This window comes from Schizophyllum commune (assembly GCF_000143185.2).
Source record: "Schizophyllum commune H4-8 unplaced genomic scaffold SCHCOscaffold_4, whole genome shotgun sequence".
Lineage (NCBI taxonomy): Eukaryota > Fungi > Basidiomycota > Agaricomycetes > Agaricales > Schizophyllaceae > Schizophyllum > Schizophyllum commune.
The window spans coordinates 1,817,625-1,842,228 of record NW_026089541.1 but is presented as its reverse complement, the minus strand read 5'-3'; the positions used below and the strand labels follow the sequence as shown (position 1 = coordinate 1,842,228).

General features: G+C 58.7%; 11 protein-coding genes across 11 annotated transcripts; 4 read left to right on the top strand and 7 right to left on the bottom strand.

Moving 5' to 3' along the window:
- Positions 1 to 46: 46 nt before the first annotated feature.
- SCHCODRAFT_01055517 (uncharacterized protein) lies at positions 47 to 313 on the top strand (the record flags this gene model as incomplete). The annotated part of the gene is made up of 1 exon (XM_050340947.1): positions 47 to 313. A coding segment is annotated over one exon (267 nt), but the record flags the coding sequence as incomplete, so codon positions are not given.
- Positions 314 to 1,020: 707 nt separating this feature from the next.
- On the bottom strand, positions 1,021 to 1,495 carry SCHCODRAFT_02618855 (uncharacterized protein). Its single transcript, XM_050344904.1, has one exon. It carries the CDS (start codon positions 1,365 to 1,367, stop codon positions 1,059 to 1,061), a length of 309 nt encoding a protein of 102 aa, XP_050201138.1. The 5' UTR covers positions 1,368 to 1,495; the 3' UTR covers positions 1,021 to 1,058.
- Positions 1,496 to 3,590: 2,095 nt separating this feature from the next.
- SCHCODRAFT_085002 (uncharacterized protein) lies at positions 3,591 to 4,694 on the top strand. The gene is made up of 5 exons (XM_003033290.1): positions 3,591 to 3,619; positions 3,669 to 3,856; positions 3,907 to 3,971; positions 4,025 to 4,414; positions 4,468 to 4,694. Exons 2-5 carry the CDS (start codon positions 3,712 to 3,714, stop codon positions 4,570 to 4,572), a joined length of 705 nt encoding a protein of 234 aa, XP_003033336.1. The 5' UTR covers positions 3,591 to 3,619; positions 3,669 to 3,711; the 3' UTR covers positions 4,573 to 4,694.
- An 876-nt stretch (positions 4,695 to 5,570) lies between these two features.
- On the top strand, positions 5,571 to 7,352 carry SCHCODRAFT_02496771 (uncharacterized protein; the record flags this gene model as incomplete). The annotated part of the gene is made up of 5 exons (XM_003033289.2): positions 5,571 to 6,530; positions 6,586 to 6,732; positions 6,884 to 7,097; positions 7,146 to 7,196; positions 7,258 to 7,352. 5 exons carry the CDS (start codon positions 5,571 to 5,573, stop codon positions 7,350 to 7,352), a joined length of 1,467 nt encoding a protein of 488 aa, XP_003033335.1.
- Positions 7,353 to 10,858: 3,506 nt separating this feature from the next.
- Positions 10,859 to 12,049, top strand: SCHCODRAFT_01031311 (uncharacterized protein; the record flags this gene model as incomplete). Its single annotated transcript, XM_003033288.2, has 2 exons — positions 10,859 to 11,025; positions 11,089 to 12,049. 2 exons carry the CDS (start codon positions 10,859 to 10,861, stop codon positions 12,047 to 12,049), a joined length of 1,128 nt encoding a protein of 375 aa, XP_003033334.1.
- An 884-nt stretch (positions 12,050 to 12,933) lies between these two features.
- On the bottom strand, positions 12,934 to 15,473 carry SCHCODRAFT_02572532 (uncharacterized protein). Its single transcript, XM_003032715.2, has 3 exons — positions 15,164 to 15,473; positions 13,808 to 15,110; positions 12,934 to 13,757 (listed from the first exon to the last, which is right to left on the bottom strand). The coding sequence occupies exons 1-3, from the start codon at positions 15,337 to 15,339 to the stop codon at positions 13,125 to 13,127; spliced, it is 2,112 nt and encodes a 703-aa protein (XP_003032761.2). The 5' UTR covers positions 15,340 to 15,473; the 3' UTR covers positions 12,934 to 13,124.
- A 170-nt stretch (positions 15,474 to 15,643) lies between these two features.
- SCHCODRAFT_02618843 (Coproporphyrinogen oxidase) lies at positions 15,644 to 16,890 on the bottom strand. The gene is made up of 2 exons (XM_003032714.2): positions 15,766 to 16,890; positions 15,644 to 15,714 (listed from the first exon to the last, which is right to left on the bottom strand). Exon 1 carries the CDS (start codon positions 16,857 to 16,859, stop codon positions 15,774 to 15,776), a length of 1,086 nt encoding a protein of 361 aa, XP_003032760.1. The 5' UTR covers positions 16,860 to 16,890; the 3' UTR covers positions 15,644 to 15,714; positions 15,766 to 15,773.
- On the bottom strand, positions 16,861 to 18,785 carry SCHCODRAFT_02618842 (aquaporin). The gene is made up of 9 exons (XM_003032713.2): positions 18,486 to 18,785; positions 18,306 to 18,429; positions 18,224 to 18,257; positions 18,118 to 18,167; positions 17,836 to 18,066; positions 17,651 to 17,786; positions 17,514 to 17,601; positions 17,347 to 17,463; positions 16,861 to 17,294 (listed from the first exon to the last, which is right to left on the bottom strand). Exons 1-9 carry the CDS (start codon positions 18,683 to 18,685, stop codon positions 17,195 to 17,197), a joined length of 1,080 nt encoding a protein of 359 aa, XP_003032759.2. The 5' UTR covers positions 18,686 to 18,785; the 3' UTR covers positions 16,861 to 17,194.
- Positions 18,786 to 18,989: 204 nt separating this feature from the next.
- Positions 18,990 to 19,943, bottom strand: SCHCODRAFT_02618839 (uncharacterized protein). The gene is made up of 4 exons (XM_003032712.2): positions 19,745 to 19,943; positions 19,333 to 19,690; positions 19,230 to 19,280; positions 18,990 to 19,176 (listed from the first exon to the last, which is right to left on the bottom strand). The coding sequence occupies exons 1-4, from the start codon at positions 19,869 to 19,871 to the stop codon at positions 19,146 to 19,148; spliced, it is 567 nt and encodes a 188-aa protein (XP_003032758.1). The 5' UTR covers positions 19,872 to 19,943; the 3' UTR covers positions 18,990 to 19,145.
- Positions 19,944 to 20,143: 200 nt separating this feature from the next.
- SCHCODRAFT_02618835 (P-loop containing nucleoside triphosphate hydrolase protein) lies at positions 20,144 to 21,325 on the bottom strand. The gene is made up of 5 exons (XM_050344903.1): positions 21,011 to 21,325; positions 20,945 to 20,957; positions 20,814 to 20,893; positions 20,622 to 20,761; positions 20,144 to 20,552 (listed from the first exon to the last, which is right to left on the bottom strand). Exons 1-5 carry the CDS (start codon positions 21,194 to 21,196, stop codon positions 20,243 to 20,245), a joined length of 729 nt encoding a protein of 242 aa, XP_050201137.1. The 5' UTR covers positions 21,197 to 21,325; the 3' UTR covers positions 20,144 to 20,242.
- A 1,089-nt stretch (positions 21,326 to 22,414) lies between these two features.
- On the bottom strand, positions 22,415 to 24,307 carry SCHCODRAFT_02598373 (uncharacterized protein; the record flags this gene model as incomplete). Its single annotated transcript, XM_003032710.2, has 4 exons — positions 22,415 to 22,974; positions 23,024 to 23,779; positions 23,832 to 24,005; positions 24,058 to 24,307. 4 exons carry the CDS (start codon positions 24,305 to 24,307, stop codon positions 22,415 to 22,417), a joined length of 1,740 nt encoding a protein of 579 aa, XP_003032756.1.
- Positions 24,308 to 24,604: the final 297 nt, after the last annotated feature.

Sequence of the window (24,604 nt, the reverse complement as noted above, 5' to 3'; positions counted from 1 at the left end):
GGTCTTCCGCCTCTATGCGGGGCTCTCGCGCCCGGATGCAAGCCTGCTTACCCAGCTCCGCACAGGCCACGCGGGCTTGAACGCGAACCTGAACAGAATCGGCCTGTCCCCGACACCGAGCTGCCCCCACTGTGGGATGCGAGAAACGATAACGCACTATGTGCTCCGTTGCCCACAGTACCGCTCCCTTCGCGCCGTTTTGCTTCAGGAAACGCGACTCGCCAACCCCCAGCTACGCTACCTCCTCAGCGTGCGCAGCCGCAAGAACGTTCCCGCCCTCCTCCGCTACGTCAAGGCCACGGGGCGCTTCGCTTCCTACTACACGGCCGTGTCGAACCCTGCAGCGGGCAGCCAGGCTCTCCCAGAGGATAGCCAAGACCACTAGCGCGCTGCTCCCTCTTCCTCCGGCAGCGCGGCCCGCGGATAGCAATGGAGCCCACTTCGAAGTGCCCGCGGGCATGCAAGGGGGAGACCGGCATCGTGGCGAACCCATGCTCGCGCGATGCGGTCTCCCGTCCCTTTCCGGGAACGGGAAGTCTTTCACTTGACCTAGCATTGCATCAGCACGCTAACACCTCCCGAGCGCACAGGCGACACCTTCCCTACCCCCCATAGATTTCTCTCTTCTCCTAACTTGTACTTACCTGTACCTTAGTTTATATCATAATTCACTTTCCTGACCCCGCTGACTACGTACCACCGACGATTCCTGCGATGACGCATGACGCATGACTTTACTTTACTACACGAGCACGCAGACAACATAACGCGCATTGTATGCTACCGAAACGGCCTTTTCTAGCTACCTTCCCTACTTACAGTGTGCTGTGACATGCCCCGCAAAGCGGGGTCATGCAGAAGAATGGAAAACATCATCATCATCATCATCATGAACTTGCAGCTGGTCACGCCCCGGTCACCAGGCTGTGAACTCAAGTGAACGCAGTAAACTCTCGACGGAGGGTTTGTCGGACTTGCGGAAACACCTCTCTCCTCCGAGGCGAGACATCGTGAGTACGACTCGTAATTGCGGGGGCTAGAGGACTTCTCAATGATAACTAGAAGGGTGCGGCGACGAAGGAAGTACATGCGATGGGATCCTCCACACGTTCGTATGGAACGACGACGGCCCGCACTCTTGCGTTCTCAGCGCTCAACCTCGAGGGTGTAAGGGACGTAAAGCGGAGCCTCCTACTGACAGTTACTTCCTCATGCAGCGTCGCGAGGCAGCGCCAGGCTCCAGCCTTGAGCCCGTAATCCCAGGAAGGCCCCAGGCTGGTGTGTATGTCCTCAAAGACATCGTGGTAAACCTCCGTCCCGAGATCGAAGCTGATCAGGATGTGTCGGGAGCCCGCGCTCTCCAACATCATCTCCCATCGCGGATAGACAGCTTGCAGGTAGCGGGAGCCCAGATCGATATGTGTGAAGAGGCAACCTCGGACGGGGTCAACTGATGCTATACAGCAGACGTAAATACCACAAAGGCTGAGAGCCCGGGCGTGTAAACGGGATGTAGTCGGGCTGGCTGAGCCGCCGACTTGTCTGCGTCACTGATGTGTGCCCGAGGTTAAACGCTAAAAGGAACGAGGGGGAGATGGTCATACGACCGGAGATGGCTGCATGTTCGGGCGGCATATTGGCGGTGTATGAAAGGCGAGAACGCTCAAAGCATCGTCATTGGACTCTTTACGCAGCCGAATCGCAGTTGCAGCTCTTGCAAGCACGGCAGACGTGAAAGTCGAAAGCAAGATGGATCAAATCAGCACTCGAGGCGTTGAACTCAAACTTCAGCACGTGCTGATTAGTCAGCCCCTCCCGACGACCATCTCCTCGTCGTCGCCGCCCTCGACGACGCCAGAACTCCTGTAACACCAAGCGTCGGTTCGCCGCGGACACGCCCGCCATGCCCATAAAGCACCTCGAAAGTACTTGACCCTTCCGCAGGACGCGTGCACAGCGCTCACGATAGATGTTCTGCGCAGATTATCTCCACGAGCGGAAACATTTGCAAACTCTCCCACTGCACCACCTCTCGGACTCGCGACTCGGCATCGACGCGGCGTACTACATCCAGAATGTGCTCGAGGATCCGGAGACGCGCGAGCCGCTGCTCGCGGCGACGGGGGGACTCCCGCTGACGCTCAGCACGCGCATCGAGTCCGACCTGCGCGTCCTGGAGAAGTTGCACATCAAGCCAGTGTTCGTTTTCCCTGGCCTCAACCCGGGCAAGCGCCAGCGCTTCCACTACAACCAGGAGTACGACGCTGCGTGCCGCGATCGCAAGGAGGCGTGGTCCAAATACGAGGCCGGGCAGGAAGAGGCCGCCCAGCAGATGTTCGCCGGCCGTCACGGATTGAACCACTGGGATCTCTGGCGCATGGTCCTGCGCATATTCCGCAACCGCAACGTCGAGTTCATCGTCGCGCCGTACTTTGCTTGGGCTCAGGTGTGTGGCACATTCTGATCGTATGCGCGTTTTGGCTAATGTAGATTGTGCGTGGCTCAGTTGATCTACCTCCAACGGCACCCGAAGGCGTACATTCACGCGATCTATGGCCCCACCGAGGCGCTCCTCTACCCTGGCGTGGACAAGCTGGTAACCTCCCTCGACCTCGCCGCTACGAATGCAACCTTCCAGTACCTCTCCAAGCGCAGCGTGATGAACGAGCTCGGCGTGAACGAGGACCAGTTCATGGACATTGGCATCCTTGTCGGCTTCGATCAGAACCCGACCTTCCCCCCGACCCAGCACGACCAGGCGCTCAAGGCGACCCTCGACATGGTCAAGTACTACAAGTCCGGCCACCTCGCCGTGTCCGCTTTCGCCGAGCATCCCGCCGTGAAGGCGATGCAGTACCCCGAGCAGTACGCGCGCATGCGCACCATGATCAAGTTTTCTCTTGTCCTCGCTTCTGATGGTACCGTCACCCCGCTCCCCCTCGCCTCGCCTACGCCCCCTGCCCACGGACACGGCCACCATCAGCCGACTGCTGCGGACGTTCCTCAGGATCTGCATGAAGTCTTCACCAACCGCCTTCCCGACGAGATCTACTTTTACCTCTCGCGCGGTCTCGTCGGACCACAGGTCCTGAACTGGCTTACTAGCGGTCTCGTGCAGGAGCCTCCCCCGCTCGACAATGGCGAGTCGAACGAGTACCGCCGCTTTGTGAAGGAGGTGATTACGGAGGGCCAGACGGGCCCGCGTCCGACGGCGCTGGCGCTCGTGAGCAGCGTTTGCCACAATTTCTGGCAGAAGCGCCAGGTCACGAGCCAGCTGTGGTTCGACCCGCCGAACCCGCCCAACCAGAATAAGGCTATCCAGCACAACTCTACGCAAACCATGCAGCTTGCGGAGCGGGTGTCTGGGTGGAATGTGCCGGCCACGATTGTCGAGGAGGAGTTGAGGAGGCAGAACGTCTGTTCTTCCACGTCTGTGCAGGCTTCAGAGATGCTGACGTCCCTGACAGTCTTCGACCATTGATTTTGCACTATGTTTGGGCGCGACGGCGACCGAGCGTCAGGCCATACGCACGAAGACGAAGCCGAACCCGCAGAGTCACCTCGACAAGAAGGACGAAATTGTGGCAAATGTCATTTGGCGCTTCCTTGAACTGCGAGGGTACGTTAACCGTGCATCTAGCCTCTAGTTGTTACTCATGACCTTCCAGCTTCCTGATTACCTCCCATACGCACTCACATCTGGCACGGGCGATGTACAACGCTATCCGGAATGCGCGCGTCAACGACAAATTCCAGGAGCCCTTGTACCTCTTCTTGGAGCTGGTCAGGGCCGGCGTCATGCACGGCCACCTCTGGACGATTGGTGCTTCCAGCGGCGGACCGTCCTTCGGCACTGGTGTGTCTTTGCCCATGAAAGTCGCTATGCAATTTTCTCATCTCTGATAGCCGAGGAGAAATCTTCTATGCTCCTGGTCATGCGCGTCCTGAGCATCGTTCCCCTTGGCTTCAAGGTCCGTTACCTTCTTAATTACACTTCCGCGGGCCGCCCGCTTACACGTCTTAGGCCCAAGCATGGTCAGCTCCGCTATCGCGAGAACTGTTGGTCTTCAACTCATTCGTGCGGTCGCTCACGCGTGCTTTGCGGACGTTGCTGGAGACGACTTCGCTGAACATGCTGCTGCGGCACGATGCGCGTCGTCACCCGCGTGATGATCTGCTCGATATCGCTCTGTCCTTGCCGTTCCAGACCGAAGCAAACACCGGGTTCGGTGTGCTGGCGAAGGTGTACCTGGACGCGCTGATCTACATGAACAACCACCAGAGGGTAACCGACCCGAACGCGGAGGGTGTCAAGGAGATGAAGGAGACGGCGCTCGACCTCTGCGTGGACTCGTTCGACTGTTGCAAGTACCCGCGACAGGAAGTTGAGCGTGGGTTCAGGTTCTGGGATGTGGTGAGTGCAAGTGTGTCGGGCCTGCGTATCTCTGTTGCTTACGTCTGTCGTAGTGCTTGACCGCGATGCGCCAGCTTCACTCGGAGTCGAACGTGCACCGGGAGGTGATCGATCAGTTCGAGGCGGCGGAGGCGTGGCTGGCGCCCATGCGCCCGTGAGCGGGGGAAGGCCCCGTGAGGCCATTACGACGATCCCATCCGCCGCCACCCGCTCGATTATTACTGAGACTTGATAGCGAGTTCTTGGGAATGTATGTTTTGACGCGTGTTTCTCATGCGCTTCATATCGCTCGTCGAGATTGTGGCGCGGCGCGCTGATGCCTCGAGCTGTGGCACCGATGCTCCTGGGCCTGTTGGTATGCTGTGTCGACGGTGGCAATCGATACACGCATCTTTTCACCAGCGCCAGGCGGTTGTTCTGCTTCCTCTTTCACGTCATGGCTTCTCCCTTTCATGGGTGCGCTTCTCACACCCTGTCAATGCCGTTTGCGCGCGTGCAAGGGATGGCGCGCCAATCTGAAGGTCCTCTGTCGCATTTACATTCAACGGACAGCGCCCTCGAGTCTGAGGTGCTTCCTCCGACTCGGAGTTTTACTTGAAGCCAAAGGGAGCTGCCCGGCCCATAGTTTGGCGCGCTGCGCGATTTATGTGAAAGACGTTTTGAGGATGGCAATATCCGACGACTGTAGCACTAGTAGTATCAGGAGCCTCTCAAGTCAGTCTTACGATGACTAGCTGAGCTGAATGCCTTGAGGATGTCCAAATGTGACCAAATATCAGTGTGTGCATCCCTTACTTCGCCACGTGCGTTTTTCCTGCCTGCCCCCGTCATCATGGCGCTGATGTCCTTAGAGCGCGACATTGAGGCGCTGACCAACGTCCTGGAGCAAATATCGGAGGTTCGAGACCACAATCCCAGTGCTTTGGACAGCGAGCAAGTGCGCGCCCAGGTCCGCCAGGCTATGAAAATCACCTAACAACGTCGCCCGCTGCAAAAAGTCTTCGAACTGCGTCCCGTGCCGTGGAATCTCCCGTACAAGCAATTCTTCTCCAGCAGAATGAACGCCCAGCATCTGAGCATCATGACTCGGTCGTTATACAGCCTTACCCGCTCATGCGATTTTGCCAACAAGTTCAACGAACCGGGCCTCTGTCCTATGGGCGCCGAATTCTTCGTGACTGTCTTCGACTGGATCGACTACATCCTCCCGATTGGACGCGAGAAGGCCTTGGAAGATGTTGAATACCAGCATGTCAACTTCGTGACGGCGGTCTTCACCCAGTCCGCGCTGTACACCGTGCTGGAGGTCTTCCAGTATCTTCCTCGTGAGCGACTACGCGAGATAGTCCTGCACCCCGAGCAGCGTCTGACCGCAATTCTGGTGCGCGCGTGGCTCAAGTGGCCCCGACTGCAACGATTGCTGCGCGATGGGGAAGAGCTCGACGCCAAGATCGTCGAGGGCTGCGCCATAGGTTTCCCTATGTTCTATCGTACCTTACAGGACGACGACCTTCGCCACAAAGTCCTCTCGGAGCTCATGCACCACATCGGCTACAACCCGCGTCGCTTCTGGCTCCGCTATGCGCGCCACATACGCTTGACCAGGGGCTGCGAAGACTGCACCGCGATGGCATACATGCGCAACCTCCTCGGGGACATCGTCTACTTCACGGCGGTCCCGGGTTTTACCAAACTTCCGGAGAAGCTGACCATGGAGATGGTAGACTGCCTGCGGTACCAGATCCTCAGGAAGTCGATGGCCGGGATATGGAGGCAGGCCTGGGTGTCCCTCTCCCCGCTGTGTATGATGAATACGCACACCCTCGCATGCGCTTTGAAACACGGCCTGCTGGAGTGCCTCGTCCGTATACGCATCAAGCATGGGCGCAACACTCCCGGTCTCGCGGAAATGGCCACCGTGATGCACTCGGTCGTGACCTTGCCGAGCGCCATCCGTGCCTTCTACGACGCCTACACAGACCTCATGGAGCGCTTCCCGTCGATTTCCTTCGATGAAGAAGAGAAGCGCGTCATCAAGGCCTTCCTAATCCGCCACCGTCTTCTCCAGGACGCTGACGAGGGCTGGCAGCTTGTCAATACATGTTGCAACGCGGCGGTACGTCCTCTTTGGGTCCGAATTCGGTGTCAAGTCTGACATTCATAGTGTCCAGCCGGCGGCGGCGAAGATGGTGGCCTCCGTGCATGTGTATGCGGCGAAGCGCTGTACTGCTCGAGAGCGTGCCAGCGGGCGCACTGGAGATCCAGATACGGCAGTCACAGAGAACAATGCCCTGCCCGTCGTAATCTCGAAGGATGTGGTATGTCTTCTTCTGCCAAATTATTCGTATCCGTCGTAACACCTCCCTAGGACGTCTCAACGCCATAGAAGTGCACCGCCTCGTGACTGAAGCGCGGGACTGTCTGCAATACGACAGGGTGTCCTCATTGCTGTTTAAAAGTCACTTCCAGATAGACTTGCGTCCTCTGTCGGAGGGCCAAGAGGTCGATGTTGATGTACGACCCCTGGATCTGGGTGGGAGACCGTTGCCTGCGTGGCAGGTCGTCGATATCATCTTCTTGCAAGATGGGAAGGCATGTATGCGGCGCATACAGTTCATGTCGGAGGCGCGAGCCGGTCGAGTGCGCATGCCCTTCCGCCTTCTCACAGAGTCGTTCTTCAATGGTATGTTTGCTTGCCGACACGCAGATGGCGTCTAATCAATTGGCGCAGATCGCAAAAGCTTGACACTCGAGCAGTCGACGCCGGCTTGGAGGACTCCGCGTGAACGTCTCTTCGGGGTCGCTTCTTGATGATCGTTACTTTGACCGGCTGGTCGTAGTAGGCCACACATTGTCTGCCGCGGGCTCAGACAATGCCGTCCTCGGTATCATTTCGACCATGAAAATCGTCAGGCTTCAACTCCGTGTTAGTGCTTAGATCGGACCAAAGGGACTGGCTCACACCACAACCTTCGAATTCTCGCCTTGGTACAACAATATCTACAACAAATATTCCTTCGGCATGCCTACATGTCCCACAGCTTCTTTTTTACAAGACACGCAAGTTCCGCGCGGGACGCTTACCTCAGCGTGTCTTCGGCTCCGTCAAGACACGCACGTGACCCGGCTGATCGGGGCGCGCGGCCGGTGATTCCGGCGCCACGCGCGCCTTATCCGATCCCGCGTCTGCCCCCGCGCCTGCCCCCGCCGCCGCCATCCTCGCGCGTCGTCGTCGTCGTGTACCCTCTGCCTCCCCCTCTCAACATTCAGACTTCATAATCTGTAGATTTGAACTTGCTGCCGCCGTTTCAAACGCTCTGTACTGTTCATTGAAACTAAATAAGCTGTTTGTCCGTAGTAGTTCCTTTCATACAGTGCTTGATCCTCATTGCGAGGCCGACCGTACGGATGTGGGAAGCAAGGACAGAGTCAGTAGTAGCACCGAGTTTATATACAGATGGATGGTATAAGACAGATGTTACAAAATAATACAGCCTCGAGGCGAGACACCCCTCGCACCGCGCGCGAGAGCGCAAGAACGCGCAAGAATCGCCGGAAAGACGTGTTTCTACCTCGCCCTCGTATTCATGAGCATCGTAACGTGTGCAGAAGCAGATTTTCTGGAAGAACAAGTATTCATCCTGAATCTAGACTCGAGTATATGTAGTCTATGTAGTATGATGGGTTCCTGTCCATGCTCGGCCGCTCGTGTCCTCTACGTGCGCGCTACTGGCATAAATCAATCCCGTTGCCCTCGCAATCAATGCGGCGAGTGCGCTCGGTTGCTACGTCTTAGACTCGTGAGGTTTTCTGAGCTTTACCTAGCACGAGAAGTATGAATACGTACCCCCAGAGCGCTGTATGTGCCGGTCAAGAACACGAGAATGCGGCACAATGCAGCCAACACTTCGAAGCTTGAACGCAGACTTCGCGTGCACAGCGCTCTTCCTGCATGAGTCTCATTGGGAGCAGCGTGGCGCTGGCAAGGCTAACAGAATGGATGGTGACGAAGGAGGGAGAGGGAATTTAAGAGGGGATACACTCAGGCTTTGCATATTCGGCACTTGATGCCATGCCGTCGCGTCATATTGCCTCGATCTTGGAGTGAATGCAAGCCTATCAGTGCTCAAGCGAGCGTGACTATATCAATGAGGGGCTCGTCGGGAGGGTGTGCCAATGCGGCGGGGGCGGCGGCAAGAGGCAATGTAAGCCTCATGAGGGAAGGGGTAGTCCAGCGGGATCGTGCGCCAGGGGGTACGGTCAGTGCGGAGGCGGGCATAGCCTCTGGAATTCCATTGGTTTAGATTCACTGTGCTCAAGGGCGAAGGCTGGCAGAAGGTACTTACCTTTGAGCGTGAACGCGCGGCATCACCACTCGTATGTTAAGGGCATATATATATATTCGGGATGGAGCCCCGCTTGTCGCTTTGCCGTGCGTGCAGACCATTGCACAGCAGCAAGAACAAGTCTGTAGTAGTCAATAAATCAATGCGAACCCCTCGTTAAGGAGCAAGAACCTTTGCGAAGCGGTTGTCAGCGAAGGGACTCAGCAACGCCAGTGAGCCGCGAGCAACGCACCTGCCTGCGCTGGCTTGCGCCGGTTCAGCGCCGGCCTGTCAGCGCCATGCACAGAGCTCCCCGGCTCACCTCACTAGCCAGGTCGATCGCCCATTGAGGCCCGAGCGTGAACCGGGCGAATATTATTAGCTTGCGTGTCTTGCGAGGGCCGACAACTTATTTCTTCACAAGACACGCATCCCGTAGGCCGCCCGCCCAGGATTTGCGTGTCTTGTGGGGTGCTAAGCGTCTGATCCTTTCACAAGACACGCAACTCGCCCGCGGAAATCGGCGGGGCGAGCTAGATGGCGTCGCGGCATTCTCTGTTCGGATGCGCGCATACCATGGCGTTTAGACGTTGGCGATGCGCATAAAAGCATTAGAGATTGGCAGCGTTGGATAGCTGCAGTTCGTGCGATTCCAGAGATATATAACATGTGGGGGTACGCTAGAGTAGGGTGGGCACGGTGAGGGGAGGAGGACGAGGCGCGCGACCTTGATCTGGTTCCGCGCCGGGTCGCCGGCCGTCACGTTACGTCGCCCGCGTTCGGCTCTTACCGGTGCGTGTCTTGGGTCGATCTAAGTGTTGCTTAGTTTGACCCTGAAACTATCAAGACGCGCAATGCTGAAGCCTGCAGTCCTGAACGCGTGTACAATGAACGGGCTCGGACTGGCAAATTTCCGAGGGCTCAATTCAGCCTTGTCGTCTTTGTTTTGGATTTGTGGAGGACCTACGTCGCCAGTATCCTCTCATGAGTTTGGCTGCCCATTCCTTTCGACAAGAGGATAGCGGGAAGTGATGCACTGCCCGGCCGTTGACCATGCTAATAAGGCGAATTGGCCGACACGTCGTTGGCTGCGAACGAGGGGTCTGCAAGACGCATAGGTCATACCCGCACGCCAAGCTCACCGAAGTAGGTCTGCATCTGAAGCCAAAACGGCGGATGCAGACTGCAAGACATTCGCGCGATACGCGCACCGCAAGTGTTACGAGAGCGTCGAACACAGTAACCCGGCAAATCAAGTAAACGGTAATGCAGCGCAATGTACGCACTTCATATCTCTGCATCTCTCTCACAGACGCGGCATTGCGCGGGATACCGCCGTGAAGGGGTAGATGGGACGAGTGCGCCGGACTGATCACGTTTGGCTGCCAAGTTGATGAGAGATAATCTCACGGAGGACGATCTTCTGCGATAATCGCTCACTGCTGCTGAGGCGCCTGCGCCGTCGCACGTACACGAGACACCATGGTTCCCACCACGACCTCCTGAGCGCAAAAATCCATCTGATAACGACGGCTCGACGTCAAGCGTAGGAGACGCGTATCCACAATCATCACACCTTCTCCTCTTCTGTGAACGTACCTTTTCCCGTCTCCACCGATTTCTCAGGCTCAGACTCAGGAAGAAAGAGGACGAGGGGGTGAATCAGACGCCACTGACGGCCTTCCGCATCGGGTCAACGTTGTGGGCGTCCACAAATTTCCTGTTTGGGCAACGCGGCTGAGGCGTTTTCCACGCTGCTCGACGCTGTGCGAGGCCGTTCCTAGTACGTCCTCCGGCGCCTTTCAGGTCCTTTATAGCGGGTGCATGGCGCTGAATGCGTGCCCACCGTGTGGGGAAGCGCTCACGCGACCCGCGATACTCACGGTCCAATGACGCTGGGCGCCACTGTAACGCGGCCGAAACGGCCCGAAGAACTCGGGAGACGCCGGAGGGTCCTAATCATTTCAGGAAAGGCGGGGTCGTCGGGATTACCCCTTGGCTCCTGGACTCATATCGTCCTGCGTCCAGACGTACCGCCTGGAACGCCGCCACCAACGGTCTCGCCAGCCCCCCGACATATACGCGCACCACCCCGAGCGCGCCCGAGCCCACGAACAACATGAAGAGCTGCCTCAAGCTGCCCACTCCCCTCCCGAGCCCGACCCCCAGTGGGCGGAGCACCCCGAAAAAATGCGTCGCATTTTGCGAGGACTCAGACGTCGAGGTACACGACGCGGACGACTGGGACCGCACGCCTATGCAGCCCTCGAAGAAGCTGTCGTACCAGTGAGTGTCGAGTCAGTTGGGCGATCATCACATTTCACTGAGCACGCGACCACATCCCACCAGGGAGATAATTGAGCTCAAGGAGATAACAAGAGGCCTCCCACTGGCGGACCAGCCGTCGTGCTTTGTGACGGGCAGGCCGTCGCAGAGACGCCTCTCCGCCGTCCCTATCACACTCCTACCGCTCCTGCCGGAATCCAACATGACCCCGGCCTCAACCTACCCGCCCGTTGACACATCCCACACCCCATCCATCCCCCTCTCGCCCCCTACGTCCCCACAAAGAGCACAGCACAAGAGCTTCTCTTTTATCCCCCTCCTCGACGCGGCGAAATCCGACACCACCCATACTACGCCCCCTCATAGTCCGGCCCTCTCCGCCCTCTCGGACTTTGACATGGACCCCCCGACGCCCGCCCTCACCAACGCGTCGCTGGAGAGCAGCCCGCGGTCGTTCCCGCCCTCCTCGCCCCCTGAAGCTTCTCCGTTTATCCTCCTCCCCCCATCCCGGAGACGGTTTTCAGGGGGGTCGTGTGCCGACGTGCCATCTCTAAATCTGGAGGACGACGTCGTGCCGGACGCCCCAGAATACACCAAGGACCCGCGTTCTCGCCCCCTTCTTTTCGCTGGCACGTCGGAGTCGCACGCGCACCAGCCTGCCGACGCGCCATCGAAACCGAAACCTCGGAGGAAGAAGGTCATGTACATTAATGACATGGAGATAGAGCTGGACGACTCGGACGAGGAGGAGGAGGAGGACGAGCCGCCAACGCCCAATCCGACGCAGGTCCCGCACTTCACCGAGCCCGTCGAGACCGACGAACCGCCAAATCCGGACCGCGTGGAGAAGACCGAGGAACTGCCATGTCCCTCCCCGCCCACGCCCACCGACACGTCAGATCGGCCGCCCTCTCCCCCATGCCTGTACGCGCCCATCCGCTTCCAGAGCCGTGCAAATCGAGAGCGCGAGGCGGCCGGCGGGCTGAAGCCGCCATCCTGGAACCCCGTGATGGTGTCCTCCTAAAGGCCGCCTTCCGTCTTTTCAACGCAGCCTCGGTCACCTCAAGGCTACCTCGATCACCTAACGGCCGCTCTCCCCCCTCCTCGCATCGATCCACGCGCCCGCGCTCTATCTTATCCTCTACTCTACACACTACAGCATCGCATCGAATCCATCATCTCTGGAGTGCCCGCATCATACCCGCCACCACATACGGCACGCACCCGCCATACACACGGCCCACACTCGACCACCACACAGACAGACTGCTGCTGCCATGCATAACACGAGTCATCATCTCCCTATACTCGTCATTACTTGCACTTCGCTCTACCGAGCTATTATTGCCATTCATCGAGGCCATTTCCCCTCTACCCCTCCCCGTAGTTGTCTACCCCTTTTACCGAGTCCATATCCCTCGCTGCATAACCATATTCTCCTTATTTTTCCCCTCTCTGTATCATCCTACATATCATACGGGCTGGTTGGTATTTACGCACGCTCCCGGTCCCACCTTGACTGTCGTTGCTCCGTTAGACGCATGAGAGATCGCATCCCACTGACATTGGTCATTGCATCCCCACGGCTTTGGTCACTGCATTCCCCTGGCTTGGTCACCGCATCCCCCTGGGTCGGTCGCCGCGTCCCTCAGGGAATGGTGATCAAGTCCATACGCACTCGCATTCTCTGCACTCGACTAGACATAGACTTTCGGTAATAGACTTGTGCTGTTGTCTCTTCGTTCGGCTCAGGAGGATTGCGTGAGTGATCAAGGAGGAAGGCCGCCTGCGAGGGGGTAGTGAGGGGATTGGTGCCCACGTCTATTGTTACCGTTGGGGAAATGGTCGCCATGTGGTCTCTGCCTCGAGGGGGGACAGCAGACAGCAGACATTGGGTCTTATGTGCACGCTCGGTTGAGATAGCAAAAGTGCGCTTGAGAAAGACAACTAGGTCAGCGTGGCGATAGGTCATTTTCTCATTGTCCCATTACGTGGCATGAGACGCACTACATACAATCAATCCACCTAGACCTTCGACGGACAAGTACAGAGCAGAGGAATCTCGGACATCGACAGCAAACAGACACGAGGCACCGTCCCTAATAGTATGGACCCTTATTGAAGATCCCAAGCTCGAACAGCTCCATTGCCTGCGTCTCCTGCGCCACAGGATACTCGTCCACCTTCCGGGCCCGCCCAAAGTCGATCAGCCTGAAGCTGTTCTTCGGCGGCACGTTCGTGATGCGCGCGAGCGGCCAGGCGCTGAGCGGGCCGGGCTGCACGAGCACGTTGCGCGCGGCGATCGAGTTCTGCACCCAGCCGGCGGAGGAGAGGAGGAGGAAGAGGGCGGTGGCTTCCTGTTTGTCGTCCATGGAGAGCTTCTCGGGCTCGATGGGGACGCCGCAGTGCTCGAGGAGGAGGATGGGGCTGAGGTACTCCGGCGGGAGGGTGTGCTTGGGGATGGTGGCGGCGGGCGGGTCGTCGTCAGGAGAATCGTTCGCAGAGTCGTCATGAGCGTGGGCGTTGTCGGTCGAGTGGGTGGCTTCGTTGGAATTGTCAACGGCGGGCTCGGGAGAGTAAGGCAACTTTGGATCTTCTGCGGTAGGGGAGTACCCGCGGACAGAGGGCGCTTCGGGACTCTCGGGCACGTAGTAGCCGTAGAAGTTGGGGACGAGCGCACCGCAGGGGGTAGGGTCCAGCAAGGGCTTGACGACGTTGTAACCACTCCAGTGCTGTAAACAACTCAGCAACTTGGCGCGCATCTCAAGAGCCATCCACTCACCTGGAAGAACCAGTCCGGGAACTGCTGATAGTTGGACGCCTCATGCGGAAGGTGGTCATCGTTCTGGCGCGACAACTTCGCGCAAACACGCACACGCGCCGTCTTCGGCGCCTCGCCGCCAAACTCAGCATCCGCCTGCTTCTTCAGGTGCTCACAAGGCTCGTCTCGCCCGACGATGTTCTGCGCCCTCACCGGCAAATTCTCGATGTAAACGGAGGGATAGTCGGGTGGCACCCCTTCCGGCGCGGGGGGGACTTCGGCGGGCTTGTCGAACAAAGTGCCCGCCTCGCGGCGTCGAGCGACCTCGACCGAGGCATCCCGTGCGATGAACTCTTCGCAGTGAGCGTCTTCGCGACCACAGAGAAGCCAGCGCGGGAGCTCCCAGTCAACGGTGTATACCACGGAGTGGTTGCCCGCGCCGCAAAGGTCCTCGGCGCGGATATAGACGTGGGCCTCCTCAACGGAAGATGGCGGCGGCGGAAGGGGTGGCCTCTTGACGTAGAGGACAAAAGATGGGGACATCCCTTCCGAGTCATCGCTTTTCTCATCTCCGACAACAAGATGCTTGGGGACGAAGATTGCCCACCCAGCCTCTGAGACATCCAGAGCAGCTTCCTTGCGCGCCTCCTCGAGGTCTTCCTCGCGTTTGCGTTTGCCGGCCTCGGACAAGTGGAGTCGATAGACGTGGGTGACGTCGGGCTTCTCGGTTGATGCAACGTTCTTGGTGCCCTCGCCTTCTTTGTCCCCTTCGTCTTCCTTGTCGCTCTCATCGTGACGGACCGCACCGACCGAAAGAGCATGCGAAGGGTCATGCACAATGAGCTTCTCCGGCAGGAGATTGTACGGAATCCGGACTTGAAGCGTTGGCTGAGGCCGGTCTTTCATAAACCCGTTAGGCCCATACCAGCCACGCATCGTCTCCCTCTCCCTGTCGCTGATCAGCCGCCCCACATCGCAGGGCATAACCTGGCACGGCATCTTCTCCTCCTCCGCCCACTTGAGCTCGGGGCCCGCGTAGGTCTCGTTGTGCGCGCGCATCCACGACGCGAGCTTGCTGCTCGTCGAGATCATGGAGTACCCCGGAACGCTGGGGACCGGCGCAGTGCGGAAGAAGTCATAGAGCGTCGACGCCCAGAGCTGGTACCCATTCGGCGTCATCTTCCAGTTCGCGGAGTCGGTCCTGTCCTTGCGCATAACCTCTCCCTTGGGATCGCGCGGCCAGTGGCGGAAGACGATGCGCGTTTTGCCTGGTGGCAGGTCCTTGAGGACGTGCGCAGGCGGCATGTGAACATCGGGTGGACCACTACGAGGTTGTCATGAGCGAGGAGACAGGAGGAGAAAGAGGGGCAGACGCACTTGGCTGGATCGTAATGATAGATGGTCTTGCCATCTTCTGTGTTCTCTACCCTAATGGGGTCGGGATCAGACTGCTGCACCTGTTCTATCAGCGCCTTCTTCTCCTTTTCCTTCTGCTCCTCGACGCTGATCGTCTGTCGACCCTTGTCAGAGTTGAGGAAGCCACGTTTGAACATGTCGAACGACGGTGGCACGAATACTGTAACAGCTATTCAGTTGGGATGCAGGACAAACTCGCAAGTCGGGGCAGCTAGCCGGTTGTGATGCTCAGCCGAGTGGTAGGGAGATGATGGTGCTGTCCAAGACGCGGCGCCTATCGATCAGTCGAAGTCGCGTCTTATATGTGGTCGCATAGATCCACGCGCGTCATTAAGTTCGCGCTAAAGCCGGTCGAAGCAATGGACACGCCAGGGCCACGCGGTATGTTGATGGCCAAACACGCACCAACCGAATCACTCCATTGTTCGACAACAAAGGCAAGAGAGGAGCAGATGGATCCGATATTGTAATGACCCTCGACTATATGCTAAGTGTACATTGTGCTTTTGAACCTGAAAGGGCAATGAGCGCCTAGGCTGTACGCGATGGTGGAGAAAACGCACCTTCCATCCTATGCCCATTCCCGGACGTGCTTCACGGCGTGCATCAACTTGCCCTCCTCCGTGCCCTCTCCACCGAGATCGGTCATGTACTCCCATCGCACCGTCTCGGGTAACGACATCAAGATACTCTCCACGCGCGGCTCGGGCGCCATGAGCCCGAACTTTGTCCCGCGGTCGTACATCAGGTTGAACTCGACATAGCGTCCGCGGCGCACGAGCTGCCAGCGGCGCTGCAGAGGCGTCGACGGCGTCTTGTGTCGGCGCTCGAGGATAGGCAGGTAGGATGGGACGAACGACTTGCCGGCGGACTGTAGGAACTGGAAGCATTCCTCCTGAGAGTATGGACGGAGTTTCGTGTCGCCCTCCTTCTCCTTCGGAATGGGGATCTTGAGATGGCTGCCGCTGTTGAGGTCGTCGAAGAAGATGCCGCCGACGCCGCGCGCTTCGCCACGGTGCGGGAGGTAGAAGTACTCGTCGCACCACTTCTTGAACGCCGGATAGAGCGCCGAGCCGTGCGGCTCGACCGCCGCCTTCACCGTCTTGTGGAAGTGCACCGCGTCCTCCTCGTACAAGTAGTACGGCGTCAGGTCGGACCCGCCCCCAAACCACCACGCGATCACCTTCCCCGGCTCGCTCGAGCCCTCCGCGGGCGCCTCGCAGATCTCGAAGTAGCGATAGTTCGCGTGCGTCGTCGGCGCGTGCGGGTTGCGCGGGTGGATGACGAGCGAGATGCCCGCGGCGAAGAAGGGGAGCCCGCCGGGGAGGTCCTCGGGGAGGGGCATCGACTGGTGGTCGCCGCGCATCTGGCGGATCGCGGGCCCGGGGAGCGTGCCGTGCACGACGGACACGTTCACGCCCGCTTTCTCCAGCACGGGTAGCTGTGCGTTGGGGCCGAGCGTCGCGGGGTCGAGCTCGGGGGTCGCGAAGACGCACGAGCGGCCGCTGCCGCCCTGCGCGCGCACCCAGGAGTCGCGCTTGAAGGGAGGGGAGTTGGGGTCCAGCTTCTCGAACGCGCCGACGATCTCGTCTTGCAGCGCGGTCACAAACTCGGCGACGCGCTCGCGCATGGGTCGGGAAGCAGTATCAGCGGACATGGCGGTGAGGGACAAGGCGGGAAGTGCTGATCATCGCGGGACAGTCGACGTGTCTTTATATTGGCAATGGCGTCGCGGGCGCGGGCGAGCCGCCTTCGAGATCCAGACGCGCATGGTCTGAAGCAACCAGTCCAGCCAGATCGGACCGCGTCTCGATCCATCAAGGACATGTCGAATAGACGCTCGTGCAATTATCGTGTATGTCGTAAAGTTGATGATAGAAATACATTGTACAGTGGACCCACAACGGGATGGTATGACTACAGCCGGCCCTAGTTCCAGCTGGGCTTCACGGTATGCCTAGAACGAGAGAGAAATCGTGACTTTGTATACACTCAGACAGGGCTCTTCGACTCGCTCATCCCTCGTTCGCGCCGCCGGGATGCCTCCGTCAGCTCGGGCTGGGGGTCAATCTCGTAGAAGTTGTTCCCGTATCTGTTGAGTCAATTCATGAGTGTGAACGAGCCAAACAAAAGGGGCTACTCACAACTTCTGGCAAATGACGCTGTCCCCGCCGCCCTTGTAGAGGAAGATATCATAGATGATCGTCGCGACTTGCGCGCCAAGGATCGTAGCAATGATGGGGCACCAAATCCAGTATTGGCTGCGCATGAGATTAGACAAGGAACCTGAATCAACATGTCTTATACGCACTTGCGGTATGAGTACACCTGTCCACCATACCCCACCATAGACGTGAGTAGGCGCGGCCCAAGATCACGAGCAGGGTTCACAGCGAAGCCTGGCAATCGTGTCAGACAACAGCAAGCGCGCGCGTGCAATGAACTCACTCGTCTCCCAGCCCAAGGCCGCAGTGATACCCGCCAGGAAGAAGAAGAGCGCAAACGGGATCAAAAAGGACGGCACACGGTTTCTTGGGTCAAGCACCGACAAAACACCCAACATCAGCAGAGCAGTGCCGATGAACTGAAAATTGTTAGCAGCTGGTTGCAGCGAGGTATACCAGATGACGCACCTCCGAGAAGAAGCACGATACGTTCGTCATAAAATCTGCGCCGTACGTCCCGAAGAGGCCGGCGGTGGCAAGCGTGCGGACGCCGCGTCCGCCCTCGTAGACGTCGATGGCGTGGAAGTAGTTTGCGTATAGGATGGCGGCGCCAATAAGGCCACCGAAAAGCTGGCTGATAACGTATCCGGGGACTTTATACCAGGGGAAGCGTCGCCAGGTGGCGAGGGCGATGGTGACCTGTGGCAGGATATCAGCATGAGGTCTGCGTGAGTAGAGGAAGCAACGCACAGCAGGGTTGATGTGTCCGCCGCCAGATATCCACCCGCCGAAGGCTAGGGCTGGGGTACTCGTTAGCCCTGCGCCCTAGCTGAAATACATGTAAGAGAAGACGCACCGACACCCCAGGAAATCGTGACGCTGCCGAAGTCCTGCGGAACATGAGTATGTGGAAGAACATATGTGGCACCGGTACTCACGCCCTTAGGCGAGGCCGACGCGTTCGTGTTGGACGAGAGAACGGCCTGGCAGTTCACGCCGCAGCCGAAGATGACAAGGACCATGACCCCAAAGAACTCGGCGGCGTACTCGTGCAGCAAAGCCCTGTCGCCGTCGATCAGAACAGTGGTCAGAAGTCATAGAAGACGCGTTCAACGCACCGCGGCCGACTAATCCTCGTAGGCGAGTACGTCGCATAGGTGGGGGCGATGGGCGATGGTGGGCGGTAGTTGCTCGAGCCCACGGCGGTCGTCGGACTCCGGTAGAGGTCGCTGTTCGGCGTCGGCACGCGCTCGAGGCGGGTCTCGATATTCATCTTTTGCTGGCTCGCCATTGAGAAGGAGGATAGGCTGTGAGACATTATGACCAGACGACCTTCGGCCTTATATCCGTCTGCTCTGCCGTGAGGGCCAAGGGCGAGTTCAGAGCGCGCGCGCGTCACCAGATGAGCGGAAGATCCCAGTCGCTCCTCGGAACGTGTATCGGGGCGTATCTGGCAGATAGGAAGCGCTCCGCACGTGCGTTTTGCTTCCCCGTCCCGTAAGCTTTGGTCTGCTGGGGGACTCTGTACGTCCCCCCGCGGGAGCAAACTGTGAGTTACCGTACACTCACCGGATGTTCGCTGATCCAGGCCAGCTAGTGACTGCCGAGATCGCGCCTTTAGTGCGTTGAAGAACCTGCCCGACGCAGGAGCGCGAGCGCCGGGGGTTCAGTCTGTTCCACACCGCAAGGCGCAGCAAAGGGTGCGACGGGTTCGTCAAATGTATACGTACATGAGGAATAGGTAGCCACCGCGGGAGCAGAAGTCCCTGCCCCACCCCTCAGACAATGTCTATCACCGACGGCCACATACTGGATCAGGGCAATTCAGCGACAATTTCAGGTACGAGTGGCTTTTCTCCCACCTCAGAAAACCTATGATCACATTCATGAGAGCGCACAGAAAGGGAATCCACCTGACCGACAGTCAATTGGCGGCGTCAACAGCAGCAAGAGACTCGTGCGTACGTCGACATGGTGTAGTTTCCCGCGCGGTATAGGCCGTATAGCACGTAACCTATAACGAGAGAGCTTATGACCGAGCCCAGGAGCCCGAGGGTGAGGAATGCGAATAGAACGAGCAGAGCGAAGGTCAGGCGGGAGCGACCCTCGTTCTGCTTCGGTGCACGCGGTGGAGCTCGTACACCCGTTGCAATGAGCGGCGCGAGGGCGTACGAGTTCTCTGATGCCTCAAAGTAGTGTTGGGTGTGACCCTTCCGATTATGGCGTGGCGGAAACGCAAGATTGAAGAAGGCGTAGAACCCGCAGAGGACAAACGCCGGGATATAGAATATGAAGGTCCAGTAAAGCGTATATGTGAAAATGTCTGTGAAAGGGAGCTTTAGTGATGAAGCGCAGAGCCTACCATAGATAACAGTACCAGAAGCATGGTAAAGATAGCGCCCATCGGGAAGCGCAGGCGGACGGCCTCCAAGGTGGAGAAGCTCTAGGCCGGGATCGTAGAGGGATGGCCATGAGATGTCCATGTCTGATGAGTGTTCAGCCATGCTGTAACAGCATCGCCTATACGTCCCAGAGCCTCAGAGCTAGACGAACGCTGGAAAAGGTGCTGATGGTTGGTGACAACCAAGGAAAGGTTCTCCATCCGGCATGAGCCAAGCGCAGCCGCGGATCGGGAGTTGCCGTGATCGCGTGCTCCTCAAGTTCAACCCCTCCATCAGAGTTCTCGCTTCTGCTGTCCGTTTGTATGCTCAGCCTCGCGCGGGCCGCGACGCTTTTGTACGGCTATTCTGTCAGAGATGTGTGGATGTGGAGCAGGTAGCAGCGACACGAGACTATGCAAAGGACAGAACCGGTGTAGTCGAGACTACGCCGCCGCCCACGCTGTTTAGAGCACAATACGTACGACCGACCCTCGCTACACACTACACGCGTCTATGATATTCGACCGAACAGTGCCCACCCCAAAAGGCGGGTGCATCGTCACACTCGTGAGCAGCGGCGGCATGCAGAGTGGGGCCGCCTTGAAGATGTCCTGTCGTAACTTGCGTATAGTCTCGCCTTCCTTCCCGCTCGGGATGCTGTCCACCTTCGTAATAATCGCTTGGAGCGTAAACGGCTGCCTCCCCTCCGCGTTGATCAGCTTGTCCGAGAGATTCGCGAGCATGCCCAGGTCGTAATCGTTGAGGTCATGCTTGGCGTTGAAGAGGATGTAGATGCGGCGCAGTCTGGGGGCAGAGGCAGAGCGTAAGATGACGCCCAAGGGTTCTGGTCTGGAAGGAGGGTAAACTACGTACTGTTTTCGAGTGGAGATATAGTGGTCGAAGAGCTCGCCCCATTCTGGCCTGCCCCGCGCGCCGTACCCCGGCGCGTCAACGAGGACCAGATGACCAGGGTCAGCACCAACGCTGTAGAAGTTGAGCTCCTTCGTACGACCCTTAGCGGAAGTATGAGGGACGATCTTTCTCTGGCGAAGACGACGACCTCACCGGCTTGGAGCTTGTATGTAACAGGTCCTTCCGCCCAACGACAGCGTTGAACAGTGACGACTTGCCGCTATTAGCGCGACCTACACTTCCTTCAGCATACCGTATACGGACATCTCTCTCGCAATACTCGCCTGTTACGATGACCTATGGGACGGTAAGTTGCCGAAGGAGACGTGCTCGATTTTGGGCGCACGAACTTCAGGTCTGCCCTCTAGTTTCGGGATGTTCGAGATAGAGCCCGCGGCGGCGACAAATCTGGCGTTCGCAAAAACGGAGGCATGGTCCTTGGTGGATAAATGTCTTCTGGATGGAGCTACCGAGATGCGGCACGTTTGACAAGCGGGTCTTGCCGAGCGAGAGAGACGCCATAGATTAGCTTGCATCTTCAGTCCTGGAGTACGTCGAGAGGCTGGAGCAGGGGGTCGCAATCGAGTTCGCAGTATTCAAGAGGGTTGGCTCGAAAGACGGGTGGGTAAGAGAGTACAGAGCGGTTGAGTTGGCCAACCGATGTTCTGCTTGTCTGCGAAGTTTAAGACAAACGTCCGGCCGGGCCGCCTGCCGTATTACTCCCGCCACGTGTCATGCAGCGACCAAACATCATTTCAGGCGAGCAAACAAAGAATTCTACGCATAGATTAAACCAAGAAGGCCTCGCATATGAGGACGCAGAAACAAGGCAAAGCCATGATACACTGAAACACCAACGTGGCGCAGAACGAACGAGGGTAGGGGGTGCTAATGACGACGGCGACGAAGGACGGGGACCTTGGGTATATTGAAGATTGCACGAGCCGCAGCACGACGGCGCACAATCTATCAAGGATGTCAAGGGCAACCATATATGGTAACAAGACCATGCATCGCCCGCGATCGTGGCCACGCCGCCAACGGAACATTGCGAGGCAATACACTGGATCAGCGCTAGCGGGGCGGGGTCCACCGAGCCAGATCCCGGGCGCCTAGAGACAGCCAGATCCCTGCGAGGCACGGTCAGCGCTCAGCAAATCGCGCGCGGGGACGGATCTCACTTGCCTCGCCTGTGAGAAAGAGTACAAAGGGTTTACAGGGGCGGCGACAGCGGCCACGCCTTCGAGGCGCGGCGGCGTCGTGACGGATGAATGGTGCGGCGTCTAGCAGCGGCCTAGGACATCGATAACGACGGTGATATATTGCGATCGTCGCCTGAGGACGGCGTCCCGTGGGAGGGCTGACGTCGAGAAGCGGAAGGGTTGAGAACTGAACATTGAGGGCCTGAGAACAAGGGTATCGAACATTGCATCTCGAGGACTTGAGAATTGGAGGCAACTCGGACTGCACCCTACAGGGGGAGAAGGTCGATCGGACACGCTCTCAAAAGTCCCATGTAACCAAGACCTACATTCAAGCCGATATGGAATTATTAGAGCGAGGCACGCCGTGGGGCGTATAGTAGTTGTGTGGCGAGGAGTATGTGTAGACAGTATTCGAGTCAGCGTTCTGAGGGATGCACAGTCAGAGGGTCGTATGCGTTGGTATTCAAGAAAAGGGCCAGCAGTCAATGCAACGCGGAATCCAAGAAAATGGTAATACAATGAGACGAGAACGAGAAGCACACAGCTCAACTATTGTCCCCACTGCTGCGACTGCGTCGGGTCTGCGTAGGCCCACGACGGCGGCGGGGCCGCAGAGGGGAACTCGGGGAAGTGCCCGGGCGACGCGGGGTACGGCGACGCATAGGCGGCCGCCGGGTCGGCGGGCGTCTGCGCCTCCGCACCCTGCTGGTACGCCTCCGTGCTGCCCGCCTGCCAGCTCTCCGGCGGTGAGGGCGGCGCGTTGTACTCCGTGAGGAAAGCCCCCTTCGCGTGCTGCGGCTGCGGCTGCCGCACCGAATAGGAAGAGTGATATACCTTGTCCTCTGGCCAACCCGGGGGCAGCTGGGGGTGGGTCCACGTCTGAGCGTACGGCGGCGGCATCGTCTGAGCAGTTGGGAGCTCCTGCGACGGCGGGTAGGGCTGCTCGTACGGCGCTCCGGCGACGGTGGACTGGCGCCACTGCTCGATGTTCGTGGGCGCAGGAGGGGGAGGCAGCGCGTTCGTATCCCGGAAGATGTAGCGCATGCCACAGATGATACGGCTTGTATCACGGTCCACAATGTCCTGCAATATGATGCAGTGGTGGAGATCTGAAGAAGGCGTTAGCGTGGCCATGGACAAGATACGAAGTATTCGTACCATAATGGTGGCAAAGGACCGCCCAGTAGGAGGGCACCAGGTAGCTCATGTACATGTTGGCCGGCTCGGCCTTGGGGTATACGTCGACCTCCTCACGATGCACCTCCGTGCCGTCGATATAGACGGTGAACCTGGAGCACCAGCTCTTAGGCGCCCACGGCGAGATGAAAGAGACTTCCGGTCCACTCGTTGACAAGTCCTTCGGCGCATCTGCCTTGACGTAGTGCGCAATCTCATCCAATGGGCCACCGAGGCGCTCCAGGTCACTCGCGCGCGTGCCCTGCAGACCGACGACACCGTAGGTAGGCGACGTCAGCACAACAGGCGCCACCCGGAATGCCATCTCGACGCAGATGGTGCTCCGATGGATCTGGGTCGGCGCGGGCTCAGCCTCCTCCTTCTTGGGTGCGGCCTCGGTGGCCTGCTCGTGCCGGACGGCGGACGGGTCAATGCCGAGGTCGAGCACAGACTGAGAGGGCCCCGTTTCGCGAGGAGACATGGACAGGTACGGAGCTTGCTGCTGGTTATCGGATGTTGATTCGCGAACCCGCCACGTGCGATCATTAGCGGACTGTTCGCCGCCGACGAAGGACGGGTTCGGCTGGGTCGACGGCGGCGAGGACGCGACCTTGGGCTCCTTGCGTGGGAGCGACACGGCCATCGGTGGGATTGGGGGTAGGAGAGACGACAACGGAGGGTTCTGTTGATCACTGGGCTCCAGGGGAGGATACTCCTTGCGTTGCACTAGGTGCAGAACTGTGGCGCAGCAGGTCAGTAGCATGGTCGGAGTGAAGTGTGGCGCACTCACTTCGCGGGTCGTGGCAAGTGTCGCGCAGCTGCTGGAGGCGGCTGCCGACTTGCTTGGGCGTGCGATACTTGCCCGTGGTGTGGAGGATGAAGTCGCTGATGTACCGATTGCGCTTCGGGAAGCGGCGGAGATGACGGGTCTCCATCGTAGAACCAGGACGATACTTATCCAGGCCTGGGCAGTATGGTCAGAAGACGCGTCGAGCGCGACGAGGTAGCGAACGCACCTTCAACGAGAGCGGCCTCGAGCTGTGGCGGCCACACGGGCTCCTTCCCCTGTGGCATCGTCTTCCACGAGCGCCGGCTTCCGACGAGGGTGTTGACGGCGTGGATCGTGCCTTTGTGCATGTTCTCGGAGGGCATGAAGGTCAAGGGTGCGGCGTGGCGGATGGTGCTACCAGGCATGGGATCCGCGTCCGACCCCGACGACGACGGCGAGCGCGCGACCGGGGGTGGGGGAGCAGTGGGGGCCTTCATGATGAGGAGACGGTGGTGATGTCGATCGCAATATAAGGGTCGAGGAGAGGAATGGTGTCAGGTGCGCTTGGTCAGTTACGGCAGGGTTTGGCGCTAGTGGGTGGGCGGAGGGCGGGGCGGTTGGAATGAAGGAGAGGAGACGATGGCAAGGTACAAATAGGAATGGGAGGAGGGGCCTTGACTATAAGCGGTTATCAGAGCTGGCCCGAGCGACGGACAATGTCATCAAGCGTGGCCGATCCAGAGAGTTCGTTTTCCCAGGTTGCGGAACCAATTCGTGTATGATCCCCGCGCTGG